The sequence below is a fragment of the Typopeltis vanoorti genome, chromosome 2, assembly GCF_054136105.1.
Source record: "Typopeltis vanoorti isolate ZY-2024b chromosome 2, IOZ_Tvanoo_1.0, whole genome shotgun sequence".
Lineage (NCBI taxonomy): Eukaryota > Metazoa > Arthropoda > Arachnida > Uropygi > Thelyphonidae > Typopeltis > Typopeltis vanoorti.
The window spans coordinates 78,305,492-78,329,307 of record NC_143550.1 but is presented as its reverse complement, the minus strand read 5'-3'; the positions used below and the strand labels follow the sequence as shown (position 1 = coordinate 78,329,307).

The following is a 23,816-nucleotide window of genomic DNA, read 5'->3' as shown; positions in this document are numbered from 1 at the left end:
TTGTTTAGCTAGTTTTACACAGTGTTTAGCATTTTTGCATTTGTCTCTGTATTCTCTAAGAGAACAAGCTGACTTATTTGACAGGAACTTTTGATATGCTTTCTTCTTTTCCTTCACTGCCTCTTTAACTTCCCTGTGTCCACCAGGGAGTTCTGATTTTTTTATCCTAGCAGACAACTTCACCAAATGCCTCTCTAGCAGAATCAATCAATGTTTACTTCAGAGTTTGCCACTGAATCTCCAAGGTTTGATTCCTGTTCTCAAACTCTTTCATTTTTTCTTCAATAATCTTTGTGTATTTTAGTCTATAATTCACATCTGAGATCTGCTCAACTTTTATTCGCTTTAAAACTTTCTTACATGTTATTCTTTTCAATATGAAATTCAATTTTATCCTGCTCAAGACTAAATAGTGATCGCTTCCAATTTCAAATCCTCTCTACACTCTAGTGTCCTGCACCAGGGAGAAAACATCACTGTCAACAATAACGTAGATAATGAGACTTTTCTTATTGCTTGTCTCTTCTCTCCATGTGAATTTGTGCATATTTTTATGTTGGAACATGGTGTTAGTAATAACCAGTCCATGTCCTGAGCAGAAATCCAACAGATATTTGCCATTATTATTAGCTTTGCTCTTTTCTCCAAATTTCTGGCAACCTGGCAGAGAACACTTGTTTTGCTAATCTTTCCTCACCCATTCTGTTTAAATGACCATACCACCTTAGATTAGCTCTGCTGATGCATTCCTGAATGCTGACAGTGTCAAGTTCTTTCCTAATATCCTCATTTTTAATATGATATTGCCATTGATGCCATCTGTTCACGCCTCTAATCTTTCTCAGGACTCTCATATCTGTGGTCTCTAGTCTTTGGTCAAGTGTTTTACTTCTGACCCAGCTCTCAGATCCATAAGTTAAAATTGGGTTGAACACTGTCTTGTATACAGCTAATTTAGTTCTGACTGATTTCTCTCTTATTCCATATGTATTTATTCAAGTGACTTCCTACAATACCAGCTTTGTTGATTCTGTTGTCTATTTCTATATTTAATTTACCATCTTCAGTAAAATTTGTGCCTAAGTAGCTGAAATGTTTTACTTGTTCCACATGTACTCCGTTCACAACACAGTTGACATTTTCAACAATTCTGCCTATTTTCATTGTCTTTGTCTTTTTATTGCTGACCATCATACCATAACTATTACAACAATTATTCCATTTAGTCAAGGAATCTTTCAGACTTGTAGCGGTTTTATTGATAAGTATGACATCGTCTGCTTAAAGCAAAGAGCTGACATTAACATCTCCAATTTTGATATCATGTTTAATACCAGTTTTCTTCATAATGTGATCCATATAGATAATGAATAACATAGGGGATAATGTACATCCTTGTCTCACACCAGATTTAACGTTAAACCATCTTCCTGTACTTCCTTCAATTCTAACTGATCTGACTTACAACTTAAATAAAGACTACGTATTGCTTGATATAATGCCCCCCCATTGACACCATATAACTGTAGCGTATTGAATAGCTTCTCTCTTGGCACCTTGTCATATGCCTTTTCCAGATCTACAAAACTTAAACAGATAACTTTGTTATATTCCCATGCTTTCTGAACTATTTGTCGTAAAGTGAAGATCTGATCCTGACAGCCTGTATTTGGCCTGAATCCAGCTTGTTCTTCACCAAGCTTTTCCTCCTCAATTCTTTTCAACCGTTTCTCAAGTATACTGGCATATTTCTTACCAGGAACACTCAGTACTAGCATACCTCTGTAATTCTCACATTCAGTTTTATTTTCCTTTTTATATATGGGTACTATGAGAGCTCTACTCCAATCATCGGGAATTTGTCCCTCTGTCCAGGCCTTCTGAACTATGCAGCCACTGTAAGACTTTTATACCTCTATACTTCAGCATTTCTGTTAGAATATCATCTACTTTTGCTGCCTTTCCACATTTCAAGCCTTTGATGGCATTTTCTACTTCAAGTATAATAGATAATCAGATATGTATTCCTGATTGTATGCTTGTAGAGTGTTTTTTTACCACTGTGCTATTGCTACTTGTTTCGTTTAGCAGTTTCTCGAAGTAATTACTCCATACTTCAAGGATATCTTTTTCTCCTGTTTTCATGTCACCTTTATCATCTCTAACTGCTTTTACAGTACTCTTTTTTCCATTTCTAAGCTTCTTCAACAACCTCCAGAATATCTTACCACCTGCTTGATATTTATTTTCTATGTTCTTGCCAAAGTCCTCCCATGACTTTTGTTTAGCTAGTTTTACACAGTGTTTAGCTTTCTTACATTTGTCTCTGTATTCTCTAAGAGCACAAGCTGACTTATTTGCCAGAAACATTTGATATGCTTTCTTCTTTTCCTTCACTGCCTCTTTAATTTCCTGTGTCAACCATGGAGTTCTGATTTTTCTATCCTTGCAGACAACCTCACCACATGCCTCTGGCTGAATCAATTAGTGTTTTCTTCAAGGCTTGCCACTGAATCTCCAAGGTTTTGTTGCTATTCTCAAGCTCTTTCATTTTTTCTTGAATAATGTTTGTGTATTTTAGTCTACAATTCACATCTGAGAGCTGCTCAACTTTTATTTTCTTTGAAACTTTCTTGCATGTTTTTCTTTTCAATATGAAATTCAATTTTATCTTAAAATTCTTATACACCAAGATCCTGTAGCATAATGCCACTAATATAATATGCTGCTGGAACTCTAATCACGCCAAAGGGCATAACTTTACACTTACTAATATTAAACTGATAACCATTTTCATTTGTCCAGATTTCCAGTCTGTTCAAATCATTTTGTAATTGCTGAATTCCAGTAGCATCCCTGATTGTCCTGCCTTTCTTTGCATCATCAGCAAACAGTTGCACATCTGATGATGACCCTGCTTGATGTCATTAATGTATAGATTGAACAATAATGGCCCAAGGACCCTGAGGTACACCACTGGTTACCTTACATCTGGCAGATTCACACCCACTGTATACCGCTTTTTGATATGTGTCAACCATCCCCTTATCCAAGTCAATAGATTATATTCCAATCCCATATTCTCTACTTTACACAACAGCCTGTCGTGTGATATCCTATCAAATGCCTTAGAAAAATCCAACATTATCATAGTGTATCCATTTCCTTTATTCAACTCGGCCGTAACATTGTTATAAAAGATGAGCAAATTGCTAAAACATGACCTTCCTTTAGTAAACTCATGCTGTTCCCTGCAGAGTATAGAATGCTTGTCGACCCATTTCTGTATTTGAGTTCTTACCAACTTCTCTAAAATCTTCACTACCACACCAGAGATACTAATAGATCGATAGTTGGACACATCAGTTTTTCCACCACCCTTGTGCAACGGAACTATCATACATTCCTGAGCTGGGACTCAAGTTATACAAATGTGGGAAAGGCCTAGCTAATTCAGCTGAACATTCCTTCAGCAGATGGGCTGATATTCCACCTGTCCCTATTGGCAAATTCTTATCCAGTTTATGCAAGAGCTCTTCAACCTCATTTTCATGAACCTCTAATTCTTCATCCAACGTAGCAGTAGCACTGTGCATCATGGTACATTCACCTGGTTGATATATCTTATCAAAAGTGAGCACTCATTAACTGAACAATCTGCTTGGCTTCCAGCACTTGTGTACCATCTGCATTCGATAAAGTTATTCTTCCGCATTCATTCTTTCTTTTGCTAGCGGCATAACGATAAAATTCTTTTGGATTGATTTTAGCTTGCATGGCCATTTTCTTTTCATACTCCGTTTTCTTTTGGGATGTGCTATAAAGCAAGTTTCTCACTTCATTTAACTTTGTAACTGATAATATTTGAGGAGGTGAGAAATGCACTGGGTAGATTAGAAAAAGCCAAATAGAAGTAAGAATAAAAGTTAAAATAGTCTGAGCTCTTTGCGAGAGAGGCAATTGTTGGCTTGATGCTTTTAATCAGCATTATTTAAAGGGTGAGATTTTTTGACTTTATGGCTTACACTGGTATAAAGATAGCAGTGGAATCTGGTCAGACCTCTGTAGCATTTGATTACTTGAACTTGTATGTATCCATTCTTCCACTTTTAGCCTGTAAAAAAACCTGAGCTACCGGTCAATATCCATTCATGGTACATCTTCAACCCTACCAAACCAGCTTCTTGTTTTCATTTTTCATTTCATCTCAGCTTCTATTCTTTGGAATACCTTCCTCGCACTGTTTTTATCAAACACTAAGACTTTTAGGGAGCACATCAACATGCTCCTTTTCTTTTATTGTAACTGTTATGGCAAAACCTATGTCATAACAGTTACAATAAAAGATTAGACCACATCCTTCTACATGTATGGATTACATGTAGAAGGATGTTGAACTGTATGAGATGCCATCACAGAGTAACACCTGTTTTGGTTTTAAAATAATTATTTAATACTAAAGTTATTTAATCTACTTTAGTATATTAATGCAATTAATTGATTCTAGTTGTAGATGAGGAAGGTTTTCTGTATATGCCCATTTATAATCAAGTTATAAATGGGCATATACAGAAAATACATAGAACTTGATTTTTTCATATACCATAATTTTTATTTTCTAAGGAACAATATCGGACTGTGAATCTGACTTTGGTAAACTGCTCTAGAGAAAAACCAAAATATAGGTGGATTGAGGAAGTTAGGAGTGCTTCAAAAGATTGAGATGCAAGAAATCAGATTAACAAATAATAGAATGGTTGGTAAAAATGTTGACTGGAAATTAATAACAATCTTAAATTGTCATTACTCATACACCTGGAGAATACCAGAGTATAACGGTGTTTAATCTCCATTTTGCATACTGACTTTGTTGTTCAATATAAACAATGGGTGCTCTTTAGTTGCACTGTTGAAGTGCTGAGAATTGTGTTCAAACTAGTGATTCCCTGACAGCTGTGATTTTGTTCAGGATATATCAGTAATTTTACCACAGATTATTTTCACATTATCACCTTCACTTTAAGTGAATGTGGTCTAATCTTGTTTGTCCAAACATAGCTTTTCATTACAGTGTGTTTTCTCCTGACTTGCATTTCATAATTTTTGTGCTTAATGGTGTGTGTGTATAAACAATCAGCTAGAAGCACAGAATTCCTTATGAGCACATCCCAAGGTCTGTGTATGAGTCAATACAAACCTGCATTCAAAGCACCTAAATTTTGATACATGCAACAACAGGTGAATATATGAACTGTCAGGCTGCTCACAAGAAAGTGATTAGTGTATATGTTCTCTAAGCAGCAGGATGGGATTTTTGAATTTTCCTGAAAATAATTTAAATTGTTTATAATTATAATTAAGGTTCAAACTATGACAAAACATTAGCATTGTTAATCTTAATTTAAGGTGTATTTATTTATATAGGGGTGTTGAAGCCAAACAGCCCAATTCTGCCATTAGGAAATGTGTGAGGGTGCAGTTAATCAAAAATGGAAAAAAAATTACAGCCTTTGTTCCAAGAGATGGTTGTCTTAATTTTATTGAGGTAAGTATATCTGTTTTCATTGTATATTTCTGGAAGTGAAGTTGGGGGTTTTGGTTTATTCCAGTTGCTCATTCTAATTTTTCCTTGTCATAAAATGAAGTGCAGTTTTTTATGTATTGAATAACCTGAAAACTTTCAGACATGAAACTTATTTAAGCTATTTCAAGCATCTAATGAGCAAGGTAGTGGTCTCGCTCCAGGCATTGAAATTCCCCACCTAAAGATATGCACAAGACATCCTTGCTTAGTTAATTCGAACCCAGCTTCGCCCAACAAAGATACATAAATATTGGAATTCATACAGTATACTTTAATAGCACTGAGCTGTACTAGGTTTTTCTCCAGAAATGATCCTTATGTGGGTTTAGATCAGGCATGTCAAATTTGTTTACCTCCAAGGGCAAAATTAAGAATTATACATCAAGCCGCAGGCCACAACATAGAAAAAAAAAAAAAATCTCAAAATAAAGAGGAAACAGATTTTTTAATATTAACATCAGAGTATATAAGTACAAAATACAACCATGCTACAAAAATACATATAAAATATAAAATTTACATATTTAAATAAAATTATACATATCATTTTTTTGAAGAAACGTTTTTCTTTTAACAAAATCTTCAAAATTTGGTTGAATTTGTTGAGCTGTAGTTATTTTCAATAATGCTTGCCTGTTAATCTTGATCTTTCCGCAGTTTCATTATTCTTTAACGTTGCAAATAGTTGTTCCTTAAATATGTGCTACCCGAACATAGATAAAATATGCTTAATTGCACATGACACATTGAGGTATCGATCGACTGCTAAATAATTATAGAGCTTTGGAATCCCAACATCCATATATTTTGTTTCAATATGGAATCACACTGAATTTCGATTCATTCCAACTGTAAATTGCCATCAACAGTTTCAACATCAGTCGATACAGGAGAAGTAAATAGGTGAAACTGATTTTCATATTTCTTAAAATCTAAAAATCTTCTTTCGATTTATTTTCTAATAACTTAATTTGATTGGCATATTCTGAAAATTTCAATTTTGGAGATTTTTGTAATAGTGATTGACAACCCTCAAATTGGGATCAATATTCTTTTTGAATTTGTTTTTGCCAAAGTAATAATTTCTGTTTGAAAATGTTAATATTGTCAAATAACATGGTAACTACTTGATGTTTGCCTTATAGCAATAGAAGACATGACAAACATAAATTTAAAAAAAAAATTTTTTTTTAATTAGGAAGATTTTTGGAAAATTTTCTAATGTTTTTTTTTTTTTTTTTTCTTTTTCTTTGGGAGGTGCTAGGGCCCTTAAGATTATGTTGACTAAGGTGACTTGTAATGTCAACTGAAAAAGCCCAGGTCCTTTATTCATTGATCATTTTTTAATATTTCACATTCATAATTTTTCAATTCTAAAAAAATGGTAGTTTTGTCCAGCAATTCGAAGAATCACTTTAAAACAATGACTGGAAAGCCATCTAATTTCTGTATAATAAGGTATATAGCTATATTCACTTCCTATATATTTTAGAAAGTTACTAAATTGTCGATGATTAAGCCCACATGCACAAATATAATTTACAATTTTACTGACATTTTTTAGCACATGTCCAATATTTAAAACTTTAGAGCATAGTGTTTGCTGATAAATAATGTAATGAAAATGTTCAAAGTTATTATTACCTTGTTCTTTGTATTTTTCCTTTAAAATTGTAACAACTCCTTTAACAACAGCAGTCATGACAGGAGCACCATCAGTTGCAAGACAAACTAGTTTTTAAAGGTAAATTGTATTCATTCAAAACTATCAATTCCAGTGGTCGTATTGTTCATAGGAATAATTTCTAGAGGTTCTTTGCTTACTTTTTAAGTTCGTATCACATCCACGAATAAAAACAGCCAGCTGAGTAATATCCCATACATCTGTACTTTTGTCATTTGCAAGGGAATAGGTCTGAAATGTTGGAATTATTGATTTTAGTTGATTCCTTAAGTTCCTGGCTATATCATCAATTCTGCTAGCAATGATGTTTCGAGATAAGCTTATATTTTAAAATTTCTTTAATTGATCAGGACACAACACTTCAACTGCTTTAATAATACATTTGTAAATAAATTCCCCTTCAGTGAATGGTTTCGACTTGCTTGTGATAACAAATAACTGGGGGGGGGGGGGTGCTTAAGGGTCAAAGCTGTATAACTGAGAGGAGACCTCCACATAGCCTTTAAAGGAATGCGGAGAACCGACTAGGGCTTCTGATCTTATGTCAAATCCTCACCTTCTCATGGTGCACCCTGTTGGGTATCTCACTGGATACTGAACAAGGATGGGCTGGCAATTTGGGATTTAGCTGATCAAATTGTATTTTTATTGGCTTAATCCAATATACAAAGTGATGGTACAACATGACAAAATTTCATGCCGGCTGGGGCATCGCCCGGTTAAACAAGGCCCTTGTTGTTTTCACCTGGGAACCAGGACAAACAGCAAAAAGTCAGCTACTGGAACAAACCGGAAAGCACATCCCAACTCAACATCACCAGAGTTAAAGATCAATACTATCAACATAAGAAGTCTGAATGGCAAATAAATGAAGCTAGCTGAGGAATTAGATAAGTACCAGATTGACATAATAGGGGTGACTGAAACAAAAAAGACCAAAACTGGTGAGATCTTTCTAAGCAATAAATACAAAATGTTATATTCAGGCAATGACAATCAAGGAAAAGAAGGTATAGACTTAGTATTCAAAACCAAATACGGGGCTAATCTTGAATGGCAGGCAGTCTCAAGTAGAGTGATGTGGGCAAATATGAGAATGGGGAAATGGAAAATGAGACTTATTTGTGCCTATGATCCCACAGAAGGTTCTACTAAGGTAGAAGTGGAGGAATTTTTTGATGCTTTAGAGAAAGCATATGACACAATTAAAAAGAAAAAGTTGGTCTTTGTTGGGGGATCTAAATAGCAGAGTAGGAAATGATTGTCAGACATACAAAAATATTTTCGGAAAATTTGGAGAAAAGAGCAAAGCTAATAATGATGGCAAATACCTGTTGGATTTCTGCTTAAGACATGGACTGGTTATTACTAAGACTACGTTCAAACATAAAAATGTGCACAAATTCACATGGAGAGAAGCAAGGAATAAAAAAGTCTCATTGACAATGTTATTGTTAATAGTGATGTTTTCTCCCAGGTACAGGACACCAGAGTGTACAGAGGATTTAAAATTGGAAGCGATCACTATTTAGTCTTAAGCAGGATAAAATTGAATTTCATATTAAAAAGAATGACATGTAAGAAAGTTTTAAAGCGACTAAAAGTTGAGCAGCTCTCAGATGTGAATTGTAGACTAAAATACACAAAGATTATTGAAGAAAAAATGAAACAGTTTGAGAACAAGAACCAAACCTTGGAGATTCAGTGGCAAGCCTTGAAGAAAACCCTGATTGATTCAGGCAGAGAGGCATGTGGTGAGGATGTCTGCAAGGATAGAAAAATCAGAACTCTGTGGTGGACACAGGGAAGTTAAAGAGGCAGTGAAGGAAAAGATTAAAGCATTTTAAAAGTTCCTGGCAAATAAGTCAGCTTGTGCTCTTAGAGAATATAGAGACAAATGCAAGAATGCTAAACACTGTGTAAGACTAGCTAAACTAAAGTCATGGTAGGAGTTTGGCAAGAACATAGAAAATAAATATCAAGCTGGTGGTAAGATATTCTGGAGGTTGTTGAAGAAGCTTAGAAATGGAGGAAAGAGTGCTATAAAAGGACTTAGAGATGATAAAGGTGACATAAAAACAGGAGAAAAGGATATCCTTGAAGTATGGAGTAATTACTTCGAAAAATTGCTAAATGAAACAAGCAGTGATAGCACAGTGGTAAAAAACACTCAACAGGCAAAAATCGTCTGAAGAACAAAAGGAGTGAGCCCGATGAACCAGTGTTTTAATAGTTCCTGCCTTTTGACTGGGATGAGATTCCGCATGGATACAATGGCCTGTATGAGTCATTATATCCAAACACTGGTTCATCGGGCCCACTCCTTTTGTTCTTCAGATGATCTTTTACAGAAAGAACTACAATATATAACTTCTTCCTTTCCATCTAATGGTTATAAGAATTGCTTCATTAAAAGAACTTTGAGTAGTTTTAATATGTCTTCCTCTTCAAACACAGAGGAAATAACGCGCATTACTATCCCTTATGTACAAGGCATCAGTGAACGTATAGCAAAAGTTTTAAAACCACTGAATATTTTTGTTGCCTTTCGACTGTTTAGAAAAATCTCCACCTTTCACACTTCTCCTAAGGACAAGCTTCCACATCTTAATCATCCAGGCGTCTACCAGATTCCATGCTCTTGTGGAGTATCTTGTTTCGGACAAACAGGAATATCTGCCTCTATTCGGCTAGAAGAACACCAATCTTATATTGAATACTTTAAACCTGAAAAGTCTGGACTTTCTGAACATGCCATCTTCACTAGACACAGAGTTCATTGGAGAAAGACAAGAGTTCTTCACAAAAGTCAGTTTCTCATGGAACGCCTTTATAAAGAAACATGTGAAACTCTACTTCATTCTCTAACTTAAACAGATCCAACGGCTTACGCCTATCCCCTTTATGGGAGATAGTACTTTACAAATCAGCTAATCTTTCCTAACTTTTTATTGTATTAATTTTTTTTTTTTTTAGGAAAGTTATTGACCTTTTTAGTTATCTTACACCAGCTACTTAGGTGGAGCTTTTTAGAATTGTCAGTTAGTGTTTATTTTTGAGCTTAAAGTACTGAAGATGCCTGTGACACACAGGTGAAAATTATACTATTAAATAATCTTTCTACGTGAGTTTTTTTCCGTTATTTATTTTGTATCGATATGTCTACTCACGGTATACCTCTTTTAAAACTTATTGTACATAGGAAGTTAGTAATGATGTAGATGTTTCATGTAGTGCTATCATATCCTGTGCAGCCCTTGAGGGTACATATCAGGAATTTGATGATGATGATGATGACAAATAACTTGTATTTACCATAGCTCTATCATCTTCAATAGGTTTGGTTAATACACTTTGTTGATGAAACTTAAAACTTTATTAATAAGAGACCATACGATTTAATGAATAAAAAATACAAATTGCCAACCAGTTTCACTAGCTACTGTCGAGGATTATCAAGGCTGTGCATTTGTATTTACTGGTGTAAATACAAATGCACCAAGTTACATGAATAAAGAAGTGTTAGCACCTATTAGGCCGTTATATTTGAACAATTTAACACTGTTGATTTTGATGTGTTAACTTTAATTCTGACAATTTATCTTCATGAAGTTTCATAACATATTTTCATTCTTTAGGATTTATATCGTAATGCCTTTTAATATTATATTCTTTGCAAACTACAATAGAGTTTCCAAATATCAGGCATATTTTGTTTTTGTTTTTTCCATGAATTCAAAAATAGTAACTCCCATTTTTCTTGAGAACTATGCTGTACTTCAATTAATCGTTTTTTACTCATACTGTTGAAGGTTTTGACATTAATTTTATAAATTCTTTATTAATTATAATGAAAACATTAACATTCTTATGACTTAAATTGCTAACGGCTAGGGTCCGATTGCTGTGGTCAGCAGATGTAGCCGTGTATGTAGACTTGCTAGTTAAAATTCGATATTTATGCAGTGGTATAACAAAATTTTTTGAAATGACAAACAAAACATTATTTCCTTTAGAAATTGCAGAGTAGTTTATGTATAAAATAATCTTAAGTGGGAATGTTAATTTTTTAAATATGTTTATTTAATTTGGTTTTGTCAAAAGTTAAATTACCATATTGGTTAAAAAGCTTTGCAGGCTGCATGTTACTTGTCATTGGGTTGCGGGTCGCGTGTTTGCCTTGCCGGTTTAGTCAATCAGTTTCTAGGATGCTGGGAACAAGTAATAAAATTAATATCAGTTTACTGTCACTAGACTAGATGTGTAGAGACCACAGGAATAATTTTCTGTAGTTCTGTGAAATTCTATATGGAGATTGTTTTTTTAGATTTATGGCCAAATCATCTAAGGCTAGGAGGCCACTGTATTATGTCTGTAAATTATGTCTTTGCCTGTTTTGTGAGAGGAAAGGCCTTCTACCTCTGTATGACCTTGGTTAGCCCACCTTCAGTTGAAAACCCCTAATAAAGTTTCTTTGCTTCTAAACTGGATTCAAACCTAAGCAAAGGGTATCATCTGTATTAACTGAGCTCGCACTAATGGGGCTGTGGTCTGGATTTCCAGCATTTTGTTATCGTGAGTGAATGAGTCATATATGTTATATAACACTATATGAGTAACTGTTTTAAGAAAGTTTACAATGTTCAAAATCTTTATTCCTGTAGCTTTACATTGAAAATACAGATCACATTGGAATACTTTACAGACCATAGTGTAGAGCATTATGAACAAGCTAGATGCATGGTAACTTTGTAACCTACAGATAAGAAATAATTATTTATTTATTATAATATTTTAGTTTATCAGTTTCTTGATATGTACCCCAAGGGATGTTCAGGTTACTATGACAGCACTATATGATTAAGTTAATTATTATTAATCTCCTATCAACAGTTTCCTCCAAATCAGTCTATTACTTGAAATTTCTCCAATATTATCATATCTAACATTTCATGCCTCTAAGCCAATTCTGACTGAATCAATTTACCTAGACCTTCGACTTCCTCTGTATTTCTTTCCATCTAGGCATCAAACACCTGCTTTGCTAACCTTTCCTAAGTGGCCATACTGCCTTTGATTAGCTCAGCTGACACATTCTTGAATGCCAACTGTGTCAAGTTCCTTTCTAATCTCTTCGTGTGTAATATGATTATGCCATTCTGTTCACTTCACTAATTCTTATCACAACTCCCATATTTGTGGTCTATATTCTTGATCAACTGCTATATTTCTAATGCCATTTCAGATCCATAACTTAAAATCAGCTTGAACACTGTCTTATATTCTGCTAGTTTTGTGTTTTGGATAATTGCTCTCTTATTCCATATAAATTTATTCAAATAGTTTCCCAATATACCATGTCCGTAAGGATATGTGCATTGCAATATGGGATACTAAAGCAATTGATATGAAGTCATTAGCCTCTATACAAGTAGCTCAGTCATGAAGTAACTTCATGCAAAACAAAGTTTGCTTACGCTTGGATAAAGGATGAAACCAAGAATATAATTTCTTGGCATCTTCGATTTATAATTGCAATGCTGTTGCTACACTCCACAAATTTTATCACCTGAACAAATGATGAGTTCCACTATATGCGTGTGCCCTGCAATGAATGATAGTCTTTTGAAGAAATGGGATTGTTTGGAGGTCGCAATTGAATTAGTTCACAACAAGTGAATGAAGTTGCTACTGCTGTTGGGGAGCAGATCATGAATAACAGCATTAGTTCCTGCAGTGCATATGCTGTATCAAGACACATGGATGTGCTTTATGCAACTGCCTGGAATTTTCTATGGAAGATTCTTTATTTCTGCCCATGCAAGATAACTCTGACACAGAAGTTATGCTTGCAGGACTTTGAAAGACAGCTGATATTTGCTTTAACTTCCTTGAGTGGAGTTGAACGCTGCATGGCCATGGATGATTTTGTGGGGGAAATGCAGCTCATTTCTGCTGAACAGCTGTGAATATTGACAATTGCTGGGTATGCATAACCTGTATGCAATCCAACAAATTCCTTTGCATTCATTCGAAGTTAGTCTGGAGGTTTACACCTTCATTTATCATTGGATCATTCACCAGTTGGGCCCTTTGTCCTGCTCAGTTACTGTCAAGAGGTATCACCATGTAATAAATAGTTTTGTTATGTCATAGCTACAGCAGTGTCTGTATGGATTCAATCAATTTAATGTGGGGTGAACCCCTTCAAACATTCATCACTCTGCACAGAAGGTTCTTCAAGAACATTTCACCGAAGCCAGGGTGAATCAGCTGTGTGTTTTCTAGTGCATGGCTACCTCGTTCACCTGATCTGACCCCCTGTGGCTTTGGGGATTTATCAGAATCATCCTGATAACCTGCCAGCACTGAAAGATGGCATAACGTAGGATGTGTGTGTGTGTGTGTGTGTAACATCAGTCCCAACCAGCTGCATTCTGTAGTTTGAACACACTGCAAAGGATACTGGGAAGAGCAGCATATTGAACAGTATACCCCATGAATGCATAATGTAAGTGAATAAAAATGTGTTATTTATGCTTGTTGCTTTTCTCCTTCTTACATGCAGAGAAAAATTACATCTACATTTGGTACATCATCCCTGGTGGTGAATTTTGGAACCCCCCCCCCCCATATATCCCTTCTGCATGATGCACAATGTATTCCTGCATAGTTTGGTAGAATTTGTCTCATATCACTGGGTGACATTTCACAAAGCCTTAAACAGAAATACCTTAATTTTAATTAAATTGATTTTGATTAATTTTGCTCTTCTCCTTCAGGCTTACTACAGAACTTCTCACTATCAATGCTTACAAGCCTCGTCAGATCAGCTCTAACAGATAATTAACTCCATTCTGGGATGCTTCGTGGGGCTGCAGGGTTCCAGTCCCCTATATTTCTGGCATCTGAACCTATTGACAAATTTTAATGAAGTTTCACCTTAATTCCACATATTTCTATAAGCAAAATTTCTCATCTGTTACCATCTACAAAAGACGAACTGTTGCCTCTGTTTTGCTGATGTTTATCAGATCCCTTGTGGATGTTATTTTGACGTACTTTTGGAAGGCAAGTGATTCTGTGGGGAGGGGAGAGAATTAATGAACATAACACTGCATTGAATACCTGAAACCTTAAAAATGATCTGGCACATCATAGTATTGATACTAACTCAATATCCTGTGTCATGAAGCTCACCTTTTCCATAGTATTCCATACTCACCTTTTCCAAAATATTTACATGTGAATGCCTTTTCGAAGAAAATTGTAAAGCCCTTTTATATCAGCATAACCTGAATCAGACTGTTTTTCTCCCTCCCCCCCTCCAAAGTTTGAAAGATTCTCATCTTATGTGAATATCAGAAAGTATTTTGTGATATTTTCTAGCATCTGGTAGCTGTTTTAATTGGTAAATTATTTATTTATTTTTATTATTATTACACACCTCCAGGGAGTCCAAAGACTCATCAAGAGAGTGTAGTATTTGAGCATTTACCTTGTCTTCGTGTTCTTTGGATTGCTTGCTATTTCCACACTCATGTACACTTAACAGTGTACTGTTAATTTCAGTATGATATTTCTGTGCTTTTCATTAAAGTTTATTGCTTTTTTTTTTTTTTTCATTGATTGTCTTGCACATGATTTTTGCACCAAACCACCTTCAATTCAACAGCTGACATATATATACCTCTATTGTGTGTCCTAGTATACCATATAATTGTGGAGAGTTTCAGTAGCTTTTCTCTTATCACATTATTATTTGCCTTCAAGATATAGAAAACTTCCTGTGATTTCTTAACTTTTTTTTTAAAGTAAAAATCTGATCTTGTGATTTGTAATTAAGTTTCAAATTAAGTACCCAGAAATTTTATGCTGGCCAGCATACTCCTCATTTTCAAAAGTACCTTATTTTTAAACAAGTTTCATTGAAAATGCATTTTTATAATTATAGGAAAATGATGAGGTTCTTGTAGCAGGTTTTGGACGAAAAGGTCATGCTGTAGGGGATATTCCTGGTGTTCGTTTCAAAGTGGTAAAAGTAGCAAATGTTTCGCTTCTTGCTCTGTATAAAGAGAAAAAAGAGAGGCCACGATCATAATTTCTTTCTGTAATATGAATAAAGAAAATTAATTGTCTTTGTTTATTGCTAATTATTCGTGCCACATAGTGTGCTTTTTTTTCCAAACTGGATAACAGGTCAGAATCTTCATGAGAAACTACAGAAAAAAATTGCTTTATAATTTGCAATTTATTATACATAAAAAAGTTTCATTGTAAAGAAGCCTGCACTAATATTTAGAATAAAGAGATAAGCAGAATTTTTTTATATTAAATCTGGTCATGCTGGAATAATCAGTACATTGAGTAATATCTTCTCTCTATATTAAAGATACAGAATTAACATAGAAAAGGGTTGGTTCTGGTCACTGAAATGAACAATGCTGATAACAGCTTTGTTCATTTGTACTGTTTCCATTTAGAGCACTTAGGATTGGATGATATTGTACAGTAATTCTAGATATTGATCATCTAATTTTGCAGTATGGTGCTGAAATACTGAAGCTCGAGGGTAAGTAGTGTGGTAGTTTATCGAAATTTCACATGAGCAACAGTATTACAACCATTTTCATTGTGTTTCTCTCAGCAGCAGCAGTACTGACTACTACATAGTTTGTGGTTAACCAGAGTTAAAAGTTACACTTGTTTGCCAGAAGTGGTTCAAGTGTTACATTGTATCACACTGAATTATTACACAAGATTTCTAGCTTTATTTGGAAGTCATTTATCCAGGCACTGCATTGCTGGGATTATTCTTCAGAGTTTCAGAACACTCATACATTCCAGCTTTGCTGGAATATCTTAAGTCTTCAATTCATTGAATTCCTAAAACTGATCTGAAAAACCTTCCCTATCATCTTGAGCAAGAAAATCATTTGTTATATGGGCAGAGCATTGAAATTCAGTGTTATGTAAACTCTTGGATTTCAGGTAGACATTTTGTTTTGGGTGGAGCATTCAACGACACATGTAAGTTTTAAGAAGCAGAAATACTTGTGGGAAGAAAGTAGATGTCATCAGATCCATCTTCCACCAATCATTACATGCATATACAGTAGAAAAGGATATACCATAACTCATCTTCCTCAGTATTCCTATTGATTTATGCAAAAATTGTAATAATCATAAAAAGATAATGATAATCATTATCTTTTGCCTATATTGACATATTGGTTACAGTCTTGTAATAAGGGATTGGTGGAGAACAGAGACAGGTTATGTGAACTATCCATATATTTTGAAATCTTTAGGCCATCATTACTAGTGAGATTGCAATGGTTGTATTAGAAGCATTCATGTTAAGCTTTGGAAATGAATTTGGTGTAAAGTATCTAGGACAGTCCAAAAGATCTGATTTTCCATAATTATTAAATTTTATCTGCTGTTATAACTGATTAGCTCGACCTAGTAGTAGCAAAGGTATACGTATTGGTTGCTATGCTCTAAATCCTGGATATTGCGGCACGGTGGGAGCTGCCGTTTCAGCTCCCAAACATGCTCGATAGGGGCATGTTTGGGAGCTGAAATCCCACCAAAGGATGAGATAAGTGATACTCTCTTAACGGTATCCCCCTTGGGTTGGTCTTTATAGCTGCGCTTATCACTCCGCCCACAAATCTCTACTGGAATGGGCTATTCATCCTAGGCATGGAAAGCAGGCCAATTGGCCTTAAAAGTTCCACTGAATGTGGGGATTGAAGAGATTAATAAGATTTGAGAGCTAATCACTACGATAACTGGCTGTGTGGGAATTCTGTCAATGTCTATAGAATGGTTTAAATTTGTTAGAGGTGACAATACAAGTGGGGTTTCAATCCTGTCTCCAGACTGCTGACGTAAATGTGTTGCGGTACTTAGCATTAAAAATAAGGTGCAATTTCGTGAGACAGCCCAAGTAACTAGGGCTTCTTCATGCTGGTTGTTATTCCAATATTTCCATTTTCATAGTGGCTATTGAAATCAACGATATACACAGCTAGGTGAGTATATGGATAGAGTACTTGCACCAGCCATGAGATAATTGGTAGTTTATAAATATCGATAATTGTTACAATACCAACTTTGATAGTAATCTCATGGATGTCATTGTCTCTAGAAGTTGGAAGTAATGATGCATTCTCGACTGTATTTGTAATATATATATATATATGTAGTGATCCCATATGATGAGGCTCCAATGACTATATCCTGGGATTTTTCCTCTTTTTCCGTAATCACTCTTTTTGCATGAGTTTTGAAACCAGATTAATGTCGTTATCTAATAAGAATTTTGATAAATACTGGCATTTAGGCCAGCTTAAACTTTCTATATTGGTATATTGATATTGGTTTGGCAGATTCGGACACCTTTTTCAAGTTTTCTGGTCCTGTGGTCTTTAGGGAAATTAGGGCTTGAATCATATTTAATCCTTGTGATGTGTGCTGGACATGAGATTTTGCAGATTACTTGGCAGTTCAGGACTTACTAGTTCATTTAGCGTTACACCACGGATAACGCTAGACAGACAAACTAGCTCTACATCTCATGAATCACCTGGCAAGTTCTGGCAGCTGGTTTGACAGTCAAATGCCAAACCAGCTGCCATAACTTTCCTTAAATTCACTCACTACCCGCCTAAAGGCGAACTATCCCACTCTTCACTCACTGAAAAATCTAGTTTATATCCCATTCTTGATTGAGAACAAACCTATCTTCCATGGATGCCCTCATGTTCTCTCCCCACCTTCCATATAACGAAATTTTCATCAGATGATTCCTATACCATTCATTCAGAACTTTATAGACCACTATTATATCACCCCCTATTTCTCTTGTTAACAAGAGTGTAATTCACATACTCGTAATCTGTCTTCATAATCTAAATCCCATAATCTGGATATAATATTTGTAGCTCTTCTTTGCACCCTTTCCACAGCTAGCCATTAGAACCAGGGAGGCCAAATCTTCACACAATAATCCAGATGCAGACTTTTAAACAGGCAAAATAACTTTCGTATCTTTTGCATGCCAAGGTTCTTTTCAATACCACCATTATCCTCTGAGTTATATTTGCAACTTTTGCTGTGTGACATTTGAACTTGAAATTCCCATTCACCATTATGCCAAATTCCCTAGCCCTCATCATTTTCTTATAGCATAACTCTGCTAATATGATATGTCGCTGGACATCTCATCATACCAAAGTGCATAACTTCACACTTACTACCATTAAAACAATAGCCATTTTTGTTTGTCCAAATTTCCAGCCTATTCAAATCATTTTGTAAGTGCTAAATAGCAGCAGCATCCCTGATTGTCCTGCTTATCTCTGCATGATCAGCAAATAATTGCACGTCTCATGTTTTACCCTTCCTGATACATCACTGTTCACATTAAATCTGGCAGATTCACACCCAGCATATACCATTTTATTATTATTATATATCTGCCTGTCAGCTGTCCACTGATTTCACTGATAAACAAGATGTTATATTCTAATCCCATATTCTCCAGTTTGTGCAACAGCCTTTCCTGTAGTATACTATCACCTTAGCAAAATCCATTTCCTTTATCCAACTCGGCCATAATTGTTATAAAATATGAACAAATTGCTAAAACATGACCTTCCTTTTTGTAAATCCATGCTGCTCTTTGCTGGGTATAGCTTGTATGTCTACCCATTTCTGTGTGCGAGTTCCTACCAACTTCTCTACAATCTTCACTATCACACTAGTGGTATTGAAATGTTTAAAACATCAGTTTTTGACCCATCCTTTTACAATGGAACTATCATGCATTCAGTTATACAAAATGTGAAAGGTCTAGCCAATCCGGTTGAACATATTTAGCAAACATTCTGATATTCCATCTGTCCCTACTTACAAATTATCATTCAGGTTATGCAATCTCATTTTCATTCAACTCTAACTCTTCATCCAGTCTAGCAGTAGTACTTTACCATGTTACATATACAGAAAATCACCTGGAGAAGATAAGCTAGGTTCAGAACTATATAAATATGCAGGAACAAGATTCAAAGAAAGACTTATTATTTTTAAATAAAATTTACTCAACTGGTATCCCCCCAATAGAATGGAAAAAAGCAATTGTGATTCCTATTTTTAAGAAAGGTAATAGAGATGACTAAGAACTATAGAGGTATCAGTATACTAAATTCCTGTTTAAAAATATACAAAATATATAGCAGAATCTTAAATAACAAACTAATGAAATATTCCGAAAACTTTATTCTAGAGGTACAGAATGGATTTAGAAAAGGACGATCATGTATTGACCCAGCCTTTTGCCTAAAATTAATAATAGAGAAAAGAGAATATAATTTAGAAACACATATTGCATTTATTGACTTTGAAAAAGCATTTGACAAAGTTAAAAGAAACATATTAAAAGAAAGACAAATACCAAATAATATCCTAAAAGCTATCACAAGTATATATGAAAATAATCAAATACAAATAAGATTAAATCACGAGCTATCATATACAAGAGAGATAAACCAAGGGGTTCGACAGGGATGTCCCGTCTCAGCAACTCTTTTTAATATCTACTTATAATATCTACTTAAATGAAATAATAATAATAAAATGGAGTAAAAATTTATATCAAGGAATTAAACTTTCACCTACAGTTAACTTAAACACTCTCCTCTTTGCAGACGACCAAATAATAATTACAAATTCTGAAGATAACTTACAGAAAGCTATTTTAAATCTAAATGAGATATCCAAAGATTATGGTATGATAATATCAACGGAAAAATCAAAAACTATGGCCTTTAAAGGACAAGATCCAGCAAGAACTAAAATAGTAATAGATAACAAGATCTCTTAGAACAGGTGAATTCATTTAATTACCTAGGATGTATGATCATATATGAAAATGAAAAAGATATAAACGTAAAAATTGCAAAATATTTAAAAATAACAGGTGTAATTAACTATATTTAAACCAAACCTAGTTCAAAAACAAACCGGGCTAAAAGTATACAATACATTAGCCTTACCGGTCTTAATGTATGGAAGCAAAATCTGGACAATAAAACAAAAAACATTAACAATAGCAGAAATGAAGTTTATGAGAAAAACTGCAAAGTACCCTATTTGATCACAAAAGAAACGAAGATATTAAAGTACAAGCCATTAGGAAAAAGAAAACCAGGACGTCCTCTTAAACGATTCAACGATGACTTCTAAGGCCAGAACAGGCCATGCTAGGCCTTGATTGATACGTATGATGATGATGATCATGATGACATATACCTAGTTAAATCAACATCCTTGATACGTATGATGACATATACCTAGTTAAATCAACATTTATCTTAGCATCTCATTAGCTTCTGACATTAGAGCACCATATGCCTTCAGTAAAGTTATTCTTCCACTTTCATTCCTTTTTTTTTTTTTTTTTGCTTTCGGCATAACGATAGAATTCTTTTGCGTTGCCTTAGCCTGTACTGCATAGCCAATTTATTTTCATGCTTCGATTTAGCTTTCTGCACTAGTTACTTTTCTAGCAAACGCTTTATATATTTCATAACGCCTCTATATCTTATTCTTGCGATATTCTTTTCACATCTTAATATTACTGCCCTTCCTTAACTCGATATTGTCGTATCTGGGTAGCAAATCTACAATTTTTACTCTCATATTTCTTTCTCCCTTCTTCCAATAGACCTTTCACATCCTGTCTCATAGTATGTTTGTCGCCACTTTAATTCTTAGTTCCTGCAAGAACTGCCATCTCTTTTGAATTTCTGTTTTTCGATTAGGTTTTACATAACTTTAATTTTCATCTCATTTCAAATGAAATGCTGATTCTTGTTATTGAAAAAGTATGAATGCAAAATTTATACACAGGATGTTTCATATTAAAGAATCCATTTTCAGAGCAATCTAGAGAAGCGTTTACTTTAACAGTAAACGATACTGGTAAAGTAGGCAAGCTTGTATACACTACCGGATCGGGATGGGGAGGAGTAATAAAAAAAAGTTTAAAAGTTGCCGATAAAGGAGATATGATGCTGTGAGCGGGATAAAATTACAGTAACTCTGTTTCAGTAGTGATTGTTATAAAGTAAACTGAGGTGATTATTGAAATGTGGGCTTTGAAAAAAGCATTAAATTTTGATGAGAAGCACTAATCAGGAAAGGCATTCAGTGTGAAGTGCAATTTCCATTGCTGTTTGTGGATAGCATGCTACTGTGTTAGTCCAGAACTTGATTGCTTTATGTGCAGACAGTTGGCTTGATAGCGCTACTGTTTTAATGATCCATGGCAAGGGTCCCCTTCGAAAAAATCTTTAGATCCGTTCGAACTAAAAAAACAAGAGAAAAGAAGGCATTTAGAGTACTGATATCATTATTATTAGTAGAAGTTAAAGGTATTACATAAAATCAGTGGCATATTTAGGTATAGGCCCGGGTCTAGAGTGGCAAATTTTGAGTGGGCGGCGGAAATTTCCAGGCTCTCATTTTTGTAATTATAACATGTTCCTTATATGCCGCATCTACTCACAAATAGAGAAATATTTTTCTTTTCCTCATTGTAAGTTTAGTCTGCAAGCATATTGGCATGTAATCAGATTCTGCATAACTATACAGACCGAGACACGTGCACGGAAAGCTATGTATTGTCGGTAATTTGACACAAAGGCAATAGAGATCGCAATCGGGAGAGGTTGATGCTAATTAATTTTGTTTCGGTATTATTCTTACTAACTGTAACAACTTTTCCTATTTTATTATTTCGAATACAAATTAAGATTGTTAATTGTTGCCCTTTCTTCATCTCTTTAGTTTAGTATCCAGATATCTTTGTGGCAGCTAAGATGTACTAAGTCGGAAATTATTTTTAGAGTTTTCAGTGCCCTTGTCATATGTTGTCATCAGAGTGGAGATAATACTGTTATATTGTTTTGCTTTTAAAAAGTTATAAATTGTGTAAATCATTCCAATACTTCCTTGTGTTTTAAATTACTATTTAAATTTTAAAAATGAGTGACGGTAGAAAGTGACTAAGTGGTAGTGAATACAAGAAGAGGAGAAAAGAAAACAAAGCGAAAATTAACGAAGTAGTATCAAAGACAAGAAAACTGGACAGTTTTTTTGCGTCGGTATCTGCTAATAGTAATCCTGATTTGGAAAAAGAACAATAAGTGGTTGAGGAGATGGAAATTGGATCTGTTTCACATGAAGTGCCTACAACAAATCCAAACAATTTGGCAGCACAGGTGATAGTGAGTAATGACCCATCTGAGTGGATTCTAATGTTGGCGTCACGAGTACATGCGATATACTGGCGTGATGTAACACGCGAGTATATCGCAGTTAACGGGTTTCCACAAAATTTACAGTGATCTTTCAAAATCACAACGAGCTTATCCTGACAAAGTAAGACATGTTTCTAAGAAACTCATTGAGAGGAATCTGATTAATGGCAAAAAAAAATGAGATTTTCGTGTTTATTCTTCTAGTACCCCTCCATCCTCCCCCTTCCTCTTCCCCCACCTCCACCAAAAAGGCGCCTTGTCGCCTTTTTGGTGGAGGGGGAGCTAACGATAGTCACTTTCTCAGTGGATTTAATGACTGGAAAAAAATGCAGAAGCACGAGTGAGTCCTCACGAGAAAGCAATTAGTCATATGAACTGTCTGATAGCTCTGAAACAAAGAGCAAACTTGCAGGTAGAATTGACTTACAAATAACTCAGCAACTGGAAGAAGAAATTAAGTACTGGAAGGTAGTGTTAAAATGAGTTGTTGCAGTTGTGAAAGCATTGGCATTAGAGGACTTGCTTTGAGGGGAAAGGATGGCATTTTTGGTCCTGCAGAGCGTTTCATGCATTTCATTCCTAACGTCAGTCACAAATCTGAAGAGTTAAAAGAGGCAGTTTTGACTTCACTAAACGAGCTTGGAATTGATGTAGATAATGCTTGTAACATGTTAGGCAAGTACACAGGACTGCAAGCAAGAATTCTTGAAATAAATCCATTGGCAGAATTCACACCGTGTGCTGGACATTCTCTGTCTTTAATTGGTACTTGCGCTGCCGAATCCTATCGGTACTCTTCCGCATTTTTTGATGTCCTTCAGAAACTGTTCGTATTTTTCACATCTTAACACATTGGTGGAGCGTTCTAAGAAAGCACCTGGACACTTCTGCAAAAGTAATGCAACGTCCTTCGCCTACTGGTTGGTCAGCTCGTGATGAAGCCTGTCGGAGTATTCGTGAGAGATGGAAGGAAATAATTTCCACTTTGTCCAAAATTGAAAATGACATCACCCATAAGAAAGTTACGCGATGTAAAGCAAGTGGGATTCTACAGCAACTTCAGTCACTGGAGGTTGGGATCATGACCTGCCTATGTGGTGATATTCTCGCAAGAATGAATGTCACAAGCAAGAAATTACAAAGTGTAAACATTAATATAGGAATTTTACTCTTGAGAGACATTTGTGACATTAAATTAAGAATTACAGACATATTA

General features: G+C 34.9%; 1 protein-coding gene across 1 annotated transcript in view; it reads left to right on the top strand.

Moving 5' to 3' along the window:
- The window catches only part of RpS23 (ribosomal protein S23), a 37,885-nt gene extending 22,479 nt beyond the window's left edge, over positions 1-15,406 (top strand). The window contains exons 3-4 of the mRNA XM_090406230.1: positions 5,425-5,545; positions 15,223-15,406. Of these exons, the coding sequence (XP_090262356.1) occupies positions 5,425-5,545; positions 15,223-15,369 (268 nt within the window). The 3' untranslated portion in view covers positions 15,370-15,406. The remainder of the gene's footprint in view (positions 1-5,424; positions 5,546-15,222) is intronic.
- The last annotated feature ends 8,410 nt before the right edge of the window (positions 15,407-23,816 follow it).